Genomic DNA, 13,804 nt, shown 5'->3' with positions numbered 1-13,804 from the left:
AGGTCCTTACCAGCAACGGGGCTAACAGGTCTACATATTTCCTATAAGACTCCACCGGGAACCCATCCGGCCCCGGGGCCTTCCCTGCCTGCATGCTCCCCAGTCCTTTAGCCAGCACCTCCATCCCAATTGGCGCTCCCAAACCAGCCACCTCCTGCTCCTCCATCCGTGGGAACCTCAATTGGTCCAAGAATCGGCGCATCCCCTCTTTTCCCCCTGGGGGCTGGGACCTATACAGTTCCTCGTAAAAGGCCTTAAAAGCCTCATTCACTTTCCCCGCACTCCGCACTGTAGTTCCCCTGCCATCTTTGACTCCGCCTATTTCCCTCGCTGCCATCCTCTTACGGAGCTGATGTGCCAGCATCCGGCTCGCCTTCTCCCCATATTCATATATCACCCCCTGTGCCTTCCTCCACTGTGCCTCTGCCTTCCCTGTGGTCAACAGGTCGAACTCCATCTGGAGTCTTCGTCTCTCCCTGAGTAGTCCCTCATCAGGAGCCTCTGCATAGCTCCTGTCCACCCTTAAAATCTCCCCCACTAACCTCTCCCTTTCCCTGCCCTCTCTCTTCACTCTATGAGCCCTGATGGAGATTAACTCTCCCCTGACCACCGCCTTCAGCGCCTCCCATGCTACTCCTCCCCATTGTCGTTGCCCTCCAATACACCTTTCAACACACTCCCGCACACTTCCTCGTCTGCCAGCAGTCCCACATCCAACCTCCACAGCGGGCGTTGGTCCCTCTCCTCCCCCAGCTCTAACTCCACCAAATGTGGGGCATGGTCTGAAATGGCTATGGCCGAATACTCCGTTCCCTCCACCTTCGGGATCAATGCCCTGCCCAGAACAAATAAATCTATCCGGGAGTAGGCCTTATGCACGTGGGAGAAAAAAGAAAATTCTCTGGCCAAAGGCCTGGCAAATCTCCATGGATCTACTCCCCCCATCTGGTCCATAAACCCCCTAAGCACCTTGGCGGCAGCCGGCCTCTTCCCCGTCCTGAATCTGGAGCGATCTAATGCTGGGTCCAGCACCGTGTTAAAATCCCCACCCATTATCAAGCTGCCTACCTCCAGGTCTGGAATAAGCCCCAACATCCATTTCATGAATCCAGCATCTTCCCAGTTCGGGGCATATACATTCACCAGTACCACCTCCATCCCCTGCAACCTACCACTCACCATCACGTATCGGCCTCCCTTATCCGCTACTATGTTCTTGGCCTCAAACGACACCTGCTTTCCCACCAGTATTGCCACCCCTCTATTCTTCGCATCCAGCCCGAATGGAACACCTGTCCCACCCATCCCTTCCTTAACCTGACCTGGTCTGCCACCTTCAGATGTGTCTCCTGAAGCATGGCCACGTCTGCCTTCAGTCCCTTTAGGTGCGCGAACACTCGGGCCCTCTTAACCGGCCCATTTAGGCCTCTCACATTCCACGTGATCAGCCGGATTGGGGGGTTACCCCCCCCGCCGCCGACTAGCCATCTCCTATCTTAGGCCAGTCCCGTGCTCGCGCCTCCCGCACCCTCCAGTCCCCCAGGCGGAGAACCCCCGCCCCGACCACCTCTTCCATTTTCAGTTCCCCCTAGGACAGTGCAGCAGCATCCCTAGAATCCCCCCCCCCCCGCTAGATCCACATCTAGCTCTTTTGCTCCCCCATATTACTTCCGAGAGTCAGCTGACTTCTGCTGACCCCGGCTTCCCCCGCCTTCCCATTGATCTCCCCCATGTGGGAGTCTCTCCTCCTCCTTGTCTTCCTCCATCTCCCCCCCCCCCCTTTTTGGCGCTGGAAAAAGCCCGCGCTTTCCTGAACCAGCCCCGCCCCCTCTGGCGCAGCTCCTGTTGCAGCCATTATCCCAGCTCCCTCATCCCCGAGTCTCACCTCCCTCCAGCACCGACGCCCACATTCCCCATCATCATCATCTCGTCTACAGAAAAGAAAAAAGTGAAATTTTAGGAATTTGAACCAGAACTCTACCCACATCCCCATCCATCATCCCACCCATGAATTATTCTTTACCCATATTTACAACCCCATATACAACCAACATCTCCCCCACAACCACCTCCCCTCAGTACGAGTCCAGTTTCTCCGTCTGAATAAAGGTCCAAGCCTCTTCTGGCGTTTCAAAATAATGGTGTCGGTCCTGATAAGTGACCCACAGTCGCGCAGGCTGCAGCATGCCGAACCTGACTATTTTTTTATGCTGCACCGCCTTGGCCCGATTGAAGCCAGCTCTCCTCCTTGCCACCTCCGCGCTCCAATCCTGGTAAACTCGGATCACTGCGTTCTCCCATCTACTGCTCCGCACCTTCTTGGCCCATCTCAGCACACTTTCTTTGTCCGCGAAGCGATGGAACCTTGCCACTATCGCCCTTGGCGGCTCATCAGCCTTGGGTCTCCTCGCCAGGACCCGGTGAGCCCCTTTCCAGCTCCAGTGGGGTCGGAGAGGCCTCCGCTCCCATCAGTGCATGGAGCATCGTACTCACATACGCCCCGGCATCAGCTCCCTCCACTCCTTCGGGAAGACCCAGAATCCGGAGTTTCTTCTTCCTCGACCTGGTCTCCAGGACCTCAATTCTCTCAGCCCACCTCCTGTGCACCGCCTCGTGCGCCTCCATTTTTACCGTCAGGTCCAGGATCTCATCCTCGTTGTCATTCATTTTATCTTTCACCTCACGAAGCTCCACCGCCTGGGTCCTCTGGGTCTCCTTCAGCCCCTCGATCGCCAACAGCATTGGCGCCAGCACCTCCTTTTTCAGCTCCTCCACACAGCGCTTAAGTAACTCCTGCTGGTCCGGCCCCCATGCTGCTCGCTCTCCGCCCTCCTGCTTTCTACCCCTCGATTTTGCCGCTGCTCCAGAGTCTTTTTTCGCTGCTCCACCGCTGATCACGGCCATATATCGTAAGGGGGGACCTTACTGCATCTTCCCACACGGGATCAATTCAAAAAAGTTCAGTTGGGGCTCCTCTGGAGAGCCCGAAAGTCCGTTGTCGCGGGAGCTGCCGAAACGTGCTTCGTCCTTGAACATTTTCAAGGCTGAGATCAATAGGTTGATCAGGAGGGGAATTAAGGGTTATGGAGATAAAGCGGAAAGGGGGCTTAATAAATGTTAGACCAGCCATGATCTTTATAAATGGCAGAGCAGGAATGAATGGCCTACTCCCGTTCCTATTTCTTATGGTCTTGTGGTAAATGCAAATCAAACAAGCCTAGGTTGATTACAGTTAAAAGGTAAGCTTTGCTTATTCAATAAAAAGTCAAGAGTTGATAGTTAAAACACTTAAAACAACGAATGACCCATCATTGAACATTGGGTAGAGTCATGACATCTACAATTATTCCAATAAGGGATTTAAATTATTCATTGGGAGAAGAGTAAAAAGTAGAACTCGATTTATACTTTATGATTGTACTAAGTTAGTGGTGCTTGCTTTGGGATTTTTTACATAAAATTTAGTTCATTTAAAAATGTAAAACGTGGCATAGTTCTTTCAGTTAACCACTAGCCATTTGAATTTCTCTTTAAGCATGAACAGGATCATAACTATTGAATAATTGCACTGGGAATTTTTTTTTACTATATATATTGTCTTTTCCTAGCTATTTTCCCTCCTCGCATTCTTGCCATTCGCCCAGGCCAAAAAAGTCCTATTATAATACATGATGACAGCTCCACAAACAAAAATAAGGAGGAGGTGATTTATACAACTGTGGACTGGAGAGAGTTTGTTTGTAATACCTGGCACCTGGAACCCACGCTAAGGTTAGCATCTAGACAATGGCTGACTTATCTCTATTTTACAACTGTATCTCGGTCTTTTGAGAACCCCAAATATATTATGAATTATTCCGGTTTACACATTATCCAAATTACAGCTCCTTGGCATATTACTGATAATACTTACATTTTTTACTGTAACATTGTCTCCTCTCTGCCTTTTAACCAGAAGTAAGAATTTCTTCCATAAGCCTTCCTAATGAATCAGGCATGATATATACTGTCAGCTAGTTTGTGATGCAAAAGCGTGGATTAAATTCCCACACCTGCTGAGGTTATTGCCCCACCTTCTCAACCTTGTCCCTTGCCTGAGGTGTGGTGATCTTCAAAGGGAAAGCAGTCTATGGTCATCTGGGCCTATGGTGAATTTACTTACTTATAGTCTGATACAAGAACTATGCAAATCAAAAGATTTTATCCGTAGTATATCTTGAATTGGGTTTGTCTCAACTGGGCTGGCAGCAAGGGCATTACAGTTGGCCTCCACCTTCCTTGGCTACAAAGGAGACGGGTGGAAATCAGCCATGATTCCAGCTGTTAATTGGCTGTGATTCCTCCAGCACCAGTAACCTTGCCTGTTGGCCTCACCCCAGCTTAAAGAGCTTGTGAAAAACAGAAGTAACAAAACTGCTAGCCCAAATGTGAGTCAACATTTTCAAATATGGAGGAGAAAGTTGTCTTCCTATTGTTGCTAACTTTGCCTTAGTTCAATTGCTCTGTTTTATTACCTTTGCTCTCGAGTCGCCAGGTATCTTTATGATACCGCCACGAGGTTCAAGTCCGATCAATGATCAATACACCGATTAGTAAGGTTTAAATCAAAGCACATTTATTATACACAGTAATCACTACTCATGCACAAATTCTACGTTTAAGCTACTTCTACAACTAACAGGCCTATACTTAACTTGGAACTGGCCCACCAGGTCAGGGAAACAAATGGCCTTTCGTTCGGGTTCTGAGCCTGCGGGATTCGAAGTTGGTACAGATTGATATCTAGGAGCGCCTATCTCGTAGCGAGCGTTGAAGTAAGACTTACAGTTTTGATCAGCTGCTGAAGAGTGAAGAGCTGGAGAAGCGGTGGAGAAAAGAGCGATTTGAACTTGGGGCTCAATTCTTATAGTTCCTAGGGTCTTCCTGCCTTTCAGGGCAGACCCTGTACCTGGTCCCAAGTGATTGGACTTTGTCCCAATCGCTTGGTTCGATTTTCTCCGATGCTGGAGCGGTTCCCTGATCGATGGGCGGTCTTGAGGTGCTCGTTCACCTCCTTTTGTGTAGGCTTCTGCTGGCGCCGAAGAGTCTGGTTTTGCTTTGTGTGTCTGAACTGTTGCTTATTGTTCCTGGGGATTGCTCATTAGTATGCAGATGGCTGGTGTTTTGTTATGCTGATGGTTGCTGGTATCGATCTTGTCTGGCCTTTCCAGAGGTAAATACACAGCCAACCTGCAGCTGCTCGTTTTTGTCCTGTTGGTTGACTTTCCCATCAGCCTTTGCCGATCGCCATTTTGAATCGGGAGTTGGCCATTTTAAGTGGCTACACTATCTGATGCTTGCCTTCCAATATACAATAATGACGGTGCAGAATCTCCCATCTTAATAAAAATTTTGAATTTTCTCTTGAAGAACAAATGGTTGGCTTTCATCATTATCTATGTTCTTTAAGTCTACAATAACAGTTAATAACATCTATTTCCTCATAATGGGTAAAGGAATTACCGCAACTTGAGTGTAGGTGTCAATAAGTCAAAATTTTTCATATCATCCCAGCTAGCCATCAAGAATTGTTTGTTGATGTATTCAAGTTTGCTTATACAGCACATTAACCATTGCTGAAAACTTACGTTATGGAAAATGGCTGAGTCTTTAAAGCTGGAGTAATATTATGCAAACGATAAAGCACTGCTTACTTTATGGTTCGACCTACCACAAAAGCTGAAAGTTTTGTACCAGCACAAAATATTTTTGATGTTCGAACTTTCATTTGCACCTATATACTTCTCTCAGCATTGCAGCCACTTCATGACTTGTAATTAAATGTTATAACTCACATTACAAAATGTGATTGCTACTATGGCAATGAAGTTATTTGGTTGATTTGTTTTTTTCAGATTAATCTCTTGGACTGGAAGGAAGATTGACCCAGTGGGTGTGGACTATATTCTTCAAAAACTAGGATTCCATCATGCCAGAATCACTATTCCAAAATGGGTACAGCGTGGCGTCATGGATCCACTAGATAAGGTTCTCTCAGTACTTATTAAAAAGCTTGGAGTAGCACTACAGGATGAAAAAGAAAAGAAAGGAAAAGACAAGGAGGAACATCAAAAATAAATTTATTACAAGAATAAAACCACTTTCATTTTTGTTATTGCTGTAAATTTCATTTACACGTTTTATAGTATTCCAAATATTAATTTGAGTAGTGCTTCATCACACTTCAGTTTTAAGCCACATTATTATTCGCAAAAAACAACTGGAAAATATATTATAACTTAAAGACTGCACTGCTGCTTTGCTATGAACAAGTATGATTGTTTTACTATGGTGCATGGTACCATTCTACATTGGTTAACAAAGTATTGCACAATTACTGTGATGTTTGTGTTTGTGTGTATATATATATAGAGAGAGAAAATGTATAGTGAAGAGTCAAAATGCTACTTGGCATTTCCATTGTTATTGTGATTATGTGCAATGCATTTAATGTCTTTGTATTATAATCACCAAAATGAATAGTAACTGGATTGTCTTACATTTCATTGTTCAGAAGTAAATCCCTATTGTTATGCATTTGTTGTTGATGATCTTTATGCTATGTGCATTTCATTACTTTGAGAAGAAATATGCTGTGATTTGGTTAAAACACAACCATTTTTATTGTAAATGCAAAACTAAATGGTTATGAGTTCAACTGTGAATTTACCACAAATAAAAATTCTGTTGGGTTTTAGAAAAGGAATGTTTTAATTTAATCACATAATTGTTACGCCGCAGAGGAGGCCATTTGGCTGTTGTGTCCGCACAGGCTCTCCAAATGAGCATTGTGATTTAATGTCATTCCCCTGTCTTTTCCCCACACCCTTGTGCATTGTTTCTTTTCAAATAATCACCTACGGCCTTCTTGAATGCCATGTTGGAATCTTCTACCACCACACTTTCAGGCAGTGCATTCCAGACTTGAACCACTTGCTGAGTGAAAAAGTTTTTTCTCACACAGCATTTGCTTCTTTTGCAAATCACCTTAAATATCTGCCCCTTTCTTGATCCTTTAATGAATAGGAACAGTTTCTCTCTATCCTGTCTAGCCCCCCTCGTGATTTTGAACACCTCTATCAAACCTCCTCTTAGCTGTAGGTCTGACAGCATCTGTGGAGAGAAAAGGGAGCTAACATTTCGTGTCTGGATGACTCTTTGTCATACCTGACAAAGCTTTGCCAAAGAGTTATCCAGACCCAAAATGTTCACTCCCCTTTCTATCCACAGATGCTGAAAAAACCTGCTGAGTTTATCCAGTATTTTCTGTTTTTGTTTCAGATTCCAGCATCTGCAGTCATTTGCTTTTATCTCCCCTTAGCTGCCTTCTTTCCAACGAGAACAGTCTCAACCTCTCCTATCTCTCCTCATAACTGAAGTTTCTCATCCCTGGAACCATTCTTGTAAACCTCTTCTGCACTCTCGCTAATGCGTTCACGCCCTTCCTATAGTGCGCCAGAACTGTACACAATACTCCCTCTTCCAATCTGCTGATAAGTAAAAGTATATATGCAAGATTTCTTGAAGGCAGTTAACTTCAGAAGATTTCAATTTTATTTGCAGATTTAATAGCCTAACATATAATTCTGATATTTTGACTTCGGGTGACAGGGATGTGCTAAGAAATTGTACATCAGGTGGCTCTCCTCCCACAAACCTGGAAAATAGGCTCTTTTTGCCCGAAAAACATCCACTAACACCACAAAACATCCCCATGCCACTACCAAAACACAGAAGAAGGATAAAAATGCCAAACAGCAACCAATCCAGAGGACGAGTAGAGACCGGGAACATAAAAAGCCTGGACAGCAAATGACTGAACCGGCCAATGCATGAGGCGGCGAAACTCGGGCTTCGCCAGAGCGAGCGAACAAATGACAATACAGCACAGGAACAGGCCATTCGGCCCTCCAAGCCTGTACCGGTCATGATACCACCCTTGGCCAAAACCCTCAGCACTTCCTAGTGTTGTATCCTCTATACCCATCCTATCCATGTGTTTGTCAAGATGCCTTTTGAAGGCCGTTAATGTATCTGCTTCCACAACCTCCCCTGGCAACGTGTTCCAGGCACTCACCACCCTCTGCGTAAAAAAACCTGCCTCGCACATCTCCAAATTTTGCCCCATGGGCATTAAACCAGTCGCCCCCTGGCGACTGACCCCTCCACCCTGGGAAAGAGTTCCTGGCAATCCATTCTATCCATGCCCCTCTTAATCTTGGGAGATGTTTTTCAGGTCACCCCTCAATCTCCGTCGTTCTAATGAAAATAGTCTGAGTCTATTCAGCCTTTCCGCATTGCTAACGCCCTGCAGACAAGGCAACATCCTGGTAAACCTCCTCTGCAGCCTCTCCAAAGCCTTCATATCTTTCTGGTAGTGTGGCGACCAGAATTGTGCGCAATATTCTAAGTGCGTCCTACCAAGGTTCTATACAATTGTAGCATGACTTGTCAGTTTTTATACTCTGTACCCCATCCAATGAAGGCAAGAGGGACTGGCCCGCCGCACAAGAAGCCCTCCCCACACCAGGGGATGGCTGGAAGATGTTTCTCTCAAGAAAATTGAGAGAGCATCGAGAGGAATAAAATCGGACATCAAAGGGTGCAGTTGCCAAAGCTATGGTGATCATGCAGGTGGCCCTGGGCAAGGTGGAAAGGTGACTGGAAGGCCAGGAAGAAACAAGGAGCTGGAAAAGGACCAGGGTGACCGGATTATCGCCCTGGAGAAGGAGGTGGCAAGGTGGTCGTGACGCAAGGGAACCTGATGGGAAAAGCAAGAGGGACCGGCCCGCCACACGAGAAGCCCTCCCCCATACCAGGAGAGCTGGTCGAGGCGGAAAAACCTACGAATTGTGGGCCCACCGGAGGGGATCGTTTGCACAAATTCTATTGTTGTGCGTTGGGGAGTTTGTTCCCCAAATTATTTATATTTTGTAACATTTTATACACATTTGGAATAAAATACATTCAAAAGAATTATTGATATTGGCGCTAAGGGCCAAAATGTTGAATCAATCTGGGTGGAAATAAAAACTAAGGGAAAAAACTCCTGGTAGGAGTAATTTTCAGGCCCCTGTGCAATACTTCCAAAGTGGGGCATAGTATACTCCAAGAAATAAATAAATGAGGGCTTGTGAGAAGGGCACAACGGTAATCATGGGTGAATATGCATTTGACTGGACTAATCAAATTGACAAGGGTAGCCTTGAGCGAGAGTTCATAGAGTGTATGAGGAATTGTTTCTTAAAGCAATATGTTATGGAGCCAACCAGGGAGCAGACTATTTTAGATTTAGCAGGAATTTGGCAACAACCTGGTTTGTGCTGACAACTGGTTTGTAGGTTTCCAGTCGTCCAGGCGTTTGCCTCCAGAAGCCAGCAATTTCTCTTCCAAGGGCTGCAACTAGCAGCCCAACAGATACAAACACTTTTTAAATTGCCTGCAACAGTACCTCCCCATATCTCTCCATTTTCCCCAGATCCAGAACGGGATTGCAGAGACCGGGTGTCATGTGAGAGTATCTTTACGAAATGGGTGTTTATAAATGAGTGTGTATATAAATATCTGCAGTGAGAGTACCTTTAAGAAATGGGTGTTTATTACTGCAGTGAGGAGCTGGGCTGTCTGTCAGCTTTTTACTTTTGTTTTAGGTTGTTTGCTGCAGGGTGTGTTGTTAGTTTCATTTTCAGAGCAGGATAGCTGCAATCACAGCCAGAAGGCGTATTAGTGTCTCTCTTTGTCATCTAAAGGATGTAAATCGATCCTTTGGTGATTTAAAACTAACAACTGCTCTTAGTAGTGACTTTAACCTGATGTGGTTCTGTTAAAGGTTCTGTTTTTTGTAAGTCTTCTGGATGTTAAAAGGACAGCGTACACATTACTTAGTGTTGTATTCTTTGGGGGTTGTATTTGAATTAATGGTTGCTAAGATGTTCACTATGTTTTAAAAAGGTTAACTTGAGTTCACAGAATAAACATTGTTTTGCTTTAAAAAATACTTTTCCATTTCTGCTGTACCAAACCTGTAGAGTGGGCCGTGTGCTCCCCATACCACAGCCTATTAAAAGTTGTGGGTCAGGGAACTCCATGATACACTTTGGGGTTCTCTAAACCCTGGCCCATAACAAACTGGGGGCTCGTCCGGGATAAAAGTCTATCTATTGGATTGGCTTAGTGAACTTAAAGACAGTGAGGGGTGGGCATATTGGGGGTGCTTTTCAGGTGTGGTATTTCAGTTTAAATAGGGAGTGTGTTGCGGACAGTGGCTCTTTCAGAGGCTCTGAAGTTTTTGGGGGTGGAGATGGTCACACGCAGTGCCTTATGGACAGAGACTAAAAGCAGACTGTTAGATTTGGCAAAAACATTGCAGTTAACATTAACTGACAAAATGCGAAAAGATGAGGTAATTGTGGCAGTGGCTAAGCATTTAAACTTGCCTGAGATACAGTTTGACTCATTGGAAATGGCAAAACTTCAGTTCCAGATTAAACAAATGGAACATGAGAAAGAATTAAAGCAGCTTGAATACGAAAGAGAGAGAGAGGGGAGAAAGAGGGAGAGAGGAAGAAGAGAGAGAAGAAAGGAAAACAAAGAATAGCCCTAGCAGAACAGAAAGAGAGATACAGATCAGGGAAAAAGATAAAGAGAGAGAGTTTGAACTTCAGAAAATGGCCATGAAACATGACAGTCAGTTGAAATTGGCAGGCGTAAAGGGAAACGTACAGTTGGATGATAGTGATGAGGATAGTGAGGAAGAGCATCATAGTCGAAGGGGATCTATTTAAATATGTCCAAGCATTGCCAAGGTTTGACAAGAAGGAGGTAGAAGCCTTTTTCATTTCATTTGAGAAAGTAGCTAAACAAATGAAATGGCCACAGGACATGAGTATTATAGATTCAAACAAAGCTGGTAGGTAGGTCTAGTGAAGTGTTTGCATCACTATCAGAGGAGGTATCTGGGTTGTATGAGGAGGTGAAAAAAATCCATCTTGGGTGCATATGAACTAGTGCCTGAAGCCTACAGACAAAGATTTAGAAATTTAAGGAAAGAACCTGGTCAAACATGCATGGAGTTTGAAAGGATCAGAGTAATTTTAATAGGTGGATAAGGGCTTTGAAAATAGATCAAACATATGAAGCTCTCATAAACTTTTGGACGAGTTTAAAAGTTCAATTCCTGATGTAGTGAGAACTCACGTGGAAGAGCAGAGGGTTAAAACTGCGAGATTAGCATCAGAAATGGCAGGTGATTATGAATTAGTTCATAAATCAAAGCTTGGTTTTCAACATCAGTTTCAGTCTTTGAGGGATAGAAACTGGGGACATGAGAAATACTCACGTGGTAGAGGCAAAGATGATCTGATGGGAGATAATAAGGAGAGTGTACCTCAGATTAAAAAAGAAATCCAGGAGGGTGGAAAAGAAATGAAAAGTTTCAAATGTTTCACTGTAATAAACTAGGCCATGTAAAGTCACAGTGTTGATGGTTGAAGAATAGCACTGGGAAGGCTGATGTGGTAAAACAGGATAAGACAGTGGGGTTTGTTAAAGTGGTAAAGGAAAGTCCAAGTGAAGTGAAGGAGGTGCAAAAGATTGTACAGCCTGATCAAGAGGTGATTGATAAGGTGCCAGATTTCTCTAAAGAATTTACTTGTGTGGGTAAACTTTACTCATGTGTATCAGGAAGAGTAGATAAAGAAGTCACAATTTTAAGAGATACGGGAGCTAGTCAATCTTTAATGGTAAGAGATGAGGAGTTATGTAATTTGGGAAGAATGTTGCCAGAAAAGGTGGTAATATATGGAATTCAGGGTGAGAGGAGTAGTGTTCCATTATATAAGGTAATGTTGGAAAGTCCAGTGAAGAGTGGTGAAGTGGTAGTAGGAGTAATAGAGAAACTATCTTGTCCAGGAATACAGTTTATCTTGGGTAATGATACAGCTGGATCGCAGGTGGGAGTGATGCCTACTGCGGTAGATAAGCCAGTGGAAAATCAGACAACTGAAGTGTTGAAGGACGAATATCCTGGGATTTTTCCGGATTGTGTAGTAACAGGTTAAGACGAGTAGAAATCAAAGAGTGAAGATGAAGTTGAAGTGCACTTATCAGAAACGATTTTTGATCAGATGGTTAAAAAAGAACAAGAACAGGTGGAGGATAAGGCGGATATTTTTAGTTCAGGAAAATTGGCGGAGTTACAACAAAAAGATGTAGAAATAAAACGGATTTATCAGAAAGCATACACAGAAGAGGAATCTGCGTGTATACCAGAATGTTTTTACCGTAAAAGTAATGTTTTGATGAGAAAGTGGAGACCTTTATATATACAGGCGGATGAAAAGTGGGCAGAAGTTCATCAAGTAGTATTGCCGGTAGGGTATAGAAAGGAGGTGTTGCGAGTTGCACATGAGGTACCAGTGGGAGGTGTTGCTAATTTTGCCTTAGTTTAATTGCTCTGTTTTATTACCTTTGCTCTTGAGTCGCCAGGTATCTTGATACCGCCACGTGGTTCACGTCCGAGTAATGATCAATAATCCAATACACCGATTAATAAGATTTAAATCAAAGCACATTTATTATACACAGTAATCACTACTCATGCACAAATTCTACGTTTAAGATACTTCTACAACTAACAGGCCTATACTTAACTTGGAACTGGCCCACCAGGTCAGGGAAACAAATGGCCTTTCGTTCGGGTTCTGAGCCTGCGGGATTCGAAGTTGGTACAGATTGATAGCTAGGAGCACCTATCTCGTAGTGAGCGTTGAAGTAAGACTTACAGTTTTGACCAACTGCTGAAGAGTGAAGAGCTGGAGAAGCGGTGGAGAAGAGAACGATTTGAACTTGGGGCTCAATTCTTATAGTTCCCAGGGGCTTCTCGCCTTTCGGGGCAGACCCTGTACCTGGTCCCAAGTGATTGGACTTTGTCTCAATCGCTTGGTTTGATTTTCTCCGATGCTGGAGCGGTTCCCTGATCGATGGGCGGTCTTGAGGTGCTCGTTCACCTCCTTTTGTGTCAGCTTCTGCTGGCGCCGAAGAGTCTGGTTTTGCTTTGTGTGTCTAAATGTTGCTTATTGTTCCCGGGGATTGCTCATTAGTATACAGATGGCTGTTGTTTTGTTATGTTGATGGTTGCTGGTATCGATAGTGTCTGGCCTTTCCAGAGGTAAATACACAGCCAACCTGCAGCTGCTGGTTTTTGTCTTGTTGGCTGACTTTCCCATCAGCCTTTCCGTTCGCCATTTTGAATCGGGAGTTGGCCATTTTAAGTGGCTACAGAGGTCATTTGGGAATAAGGAAAACTCGAGCTAAAATCCAGAAACATTTTTATTGGCCTGGACTACATAAAGATGTCGTTAAATTTTGTCAATCATGTCACACATGTCAAGTGATAGGGAAACCTCAAGCAGTGCTAAAACCAGCGCCCTTAATACCCATTCCACCATTTGAGGAACCTTTTACAAAGGTGCTAATTGATTGCGTAGGACCGCTTCCTAAAACAAAAAGTGGGAATCAATATCTTTTGACTATAATGGATGTGTCTACTAGGTTTCCAGAGGCCATTCCAGTATGTAATATTACAGCTAAAAAGATTGTGGAGGTGTTACTTAAATTCTTTACTAGATATGTACTACCCACAGAAATACAATTGGATCAAGGATCAAATTTTACCTCAAGGTTATCAAAGAAGTTATGGATTGCTTAGGAATAAAACAATTTAAATCAACTGCGTACCATCCAGAATCGCAGAGAGCGATAGAAA

At 44.4% G+C, this 13,804-nt stretch overlaps 1 protein-coding gene across 10 annotated transcripts in view; it reads left to right on the top strand.

The window, feature by feature from the left end:
- kiaa1109 (KIAA1109 ortholog) overlaps positions 1–6,741 on the top strand; it is a 626,997-nt gene extending 620,256 nt beyond the window's left edge. For all 10 annotated transcript variants that reach the window (XM_072495716.1, XM_072495713.1, XM_072495719.1 and 7 more), the window contains 2 exons: positions 3,609–3,771; positions 5,895–6,741. In XM_072495716.1, coding sequence (XP_072351817.1) covers positions 3,609–3,771; positions 5,895–6,117 — 386 coding nt within the window. In that variant the 3' untranslated portion in view covers positions 6,118–6,741. The remainder of the gene's footprint in view (positions 1–3,608; positions 3,772–5,894) is intronic.
- Positions 6,742–13,804: the final 7,063 nt, after the last annotated feature.

Source organism: Scyliorhinus torazame, chromosome 3 (assembly GCF_047496885.1).
Source record: "Scyliorhinus torazame isolate Kashiwa2021f chromosome 3, sScyTor2.1, whole genome shotgun sequence".
Lineage (NCBI taxonomy): Eukaryota > Metazoa > Chordata > Chondrichthyes > Carcharhiniformes > Scyliorhinidae > Scyliorhinus > Scyliorhinus torazame.
Note: the sequence above shows the minus strand (reverse complement) of the source record. Positions and strands in the feature narration are given on the sequence as shown.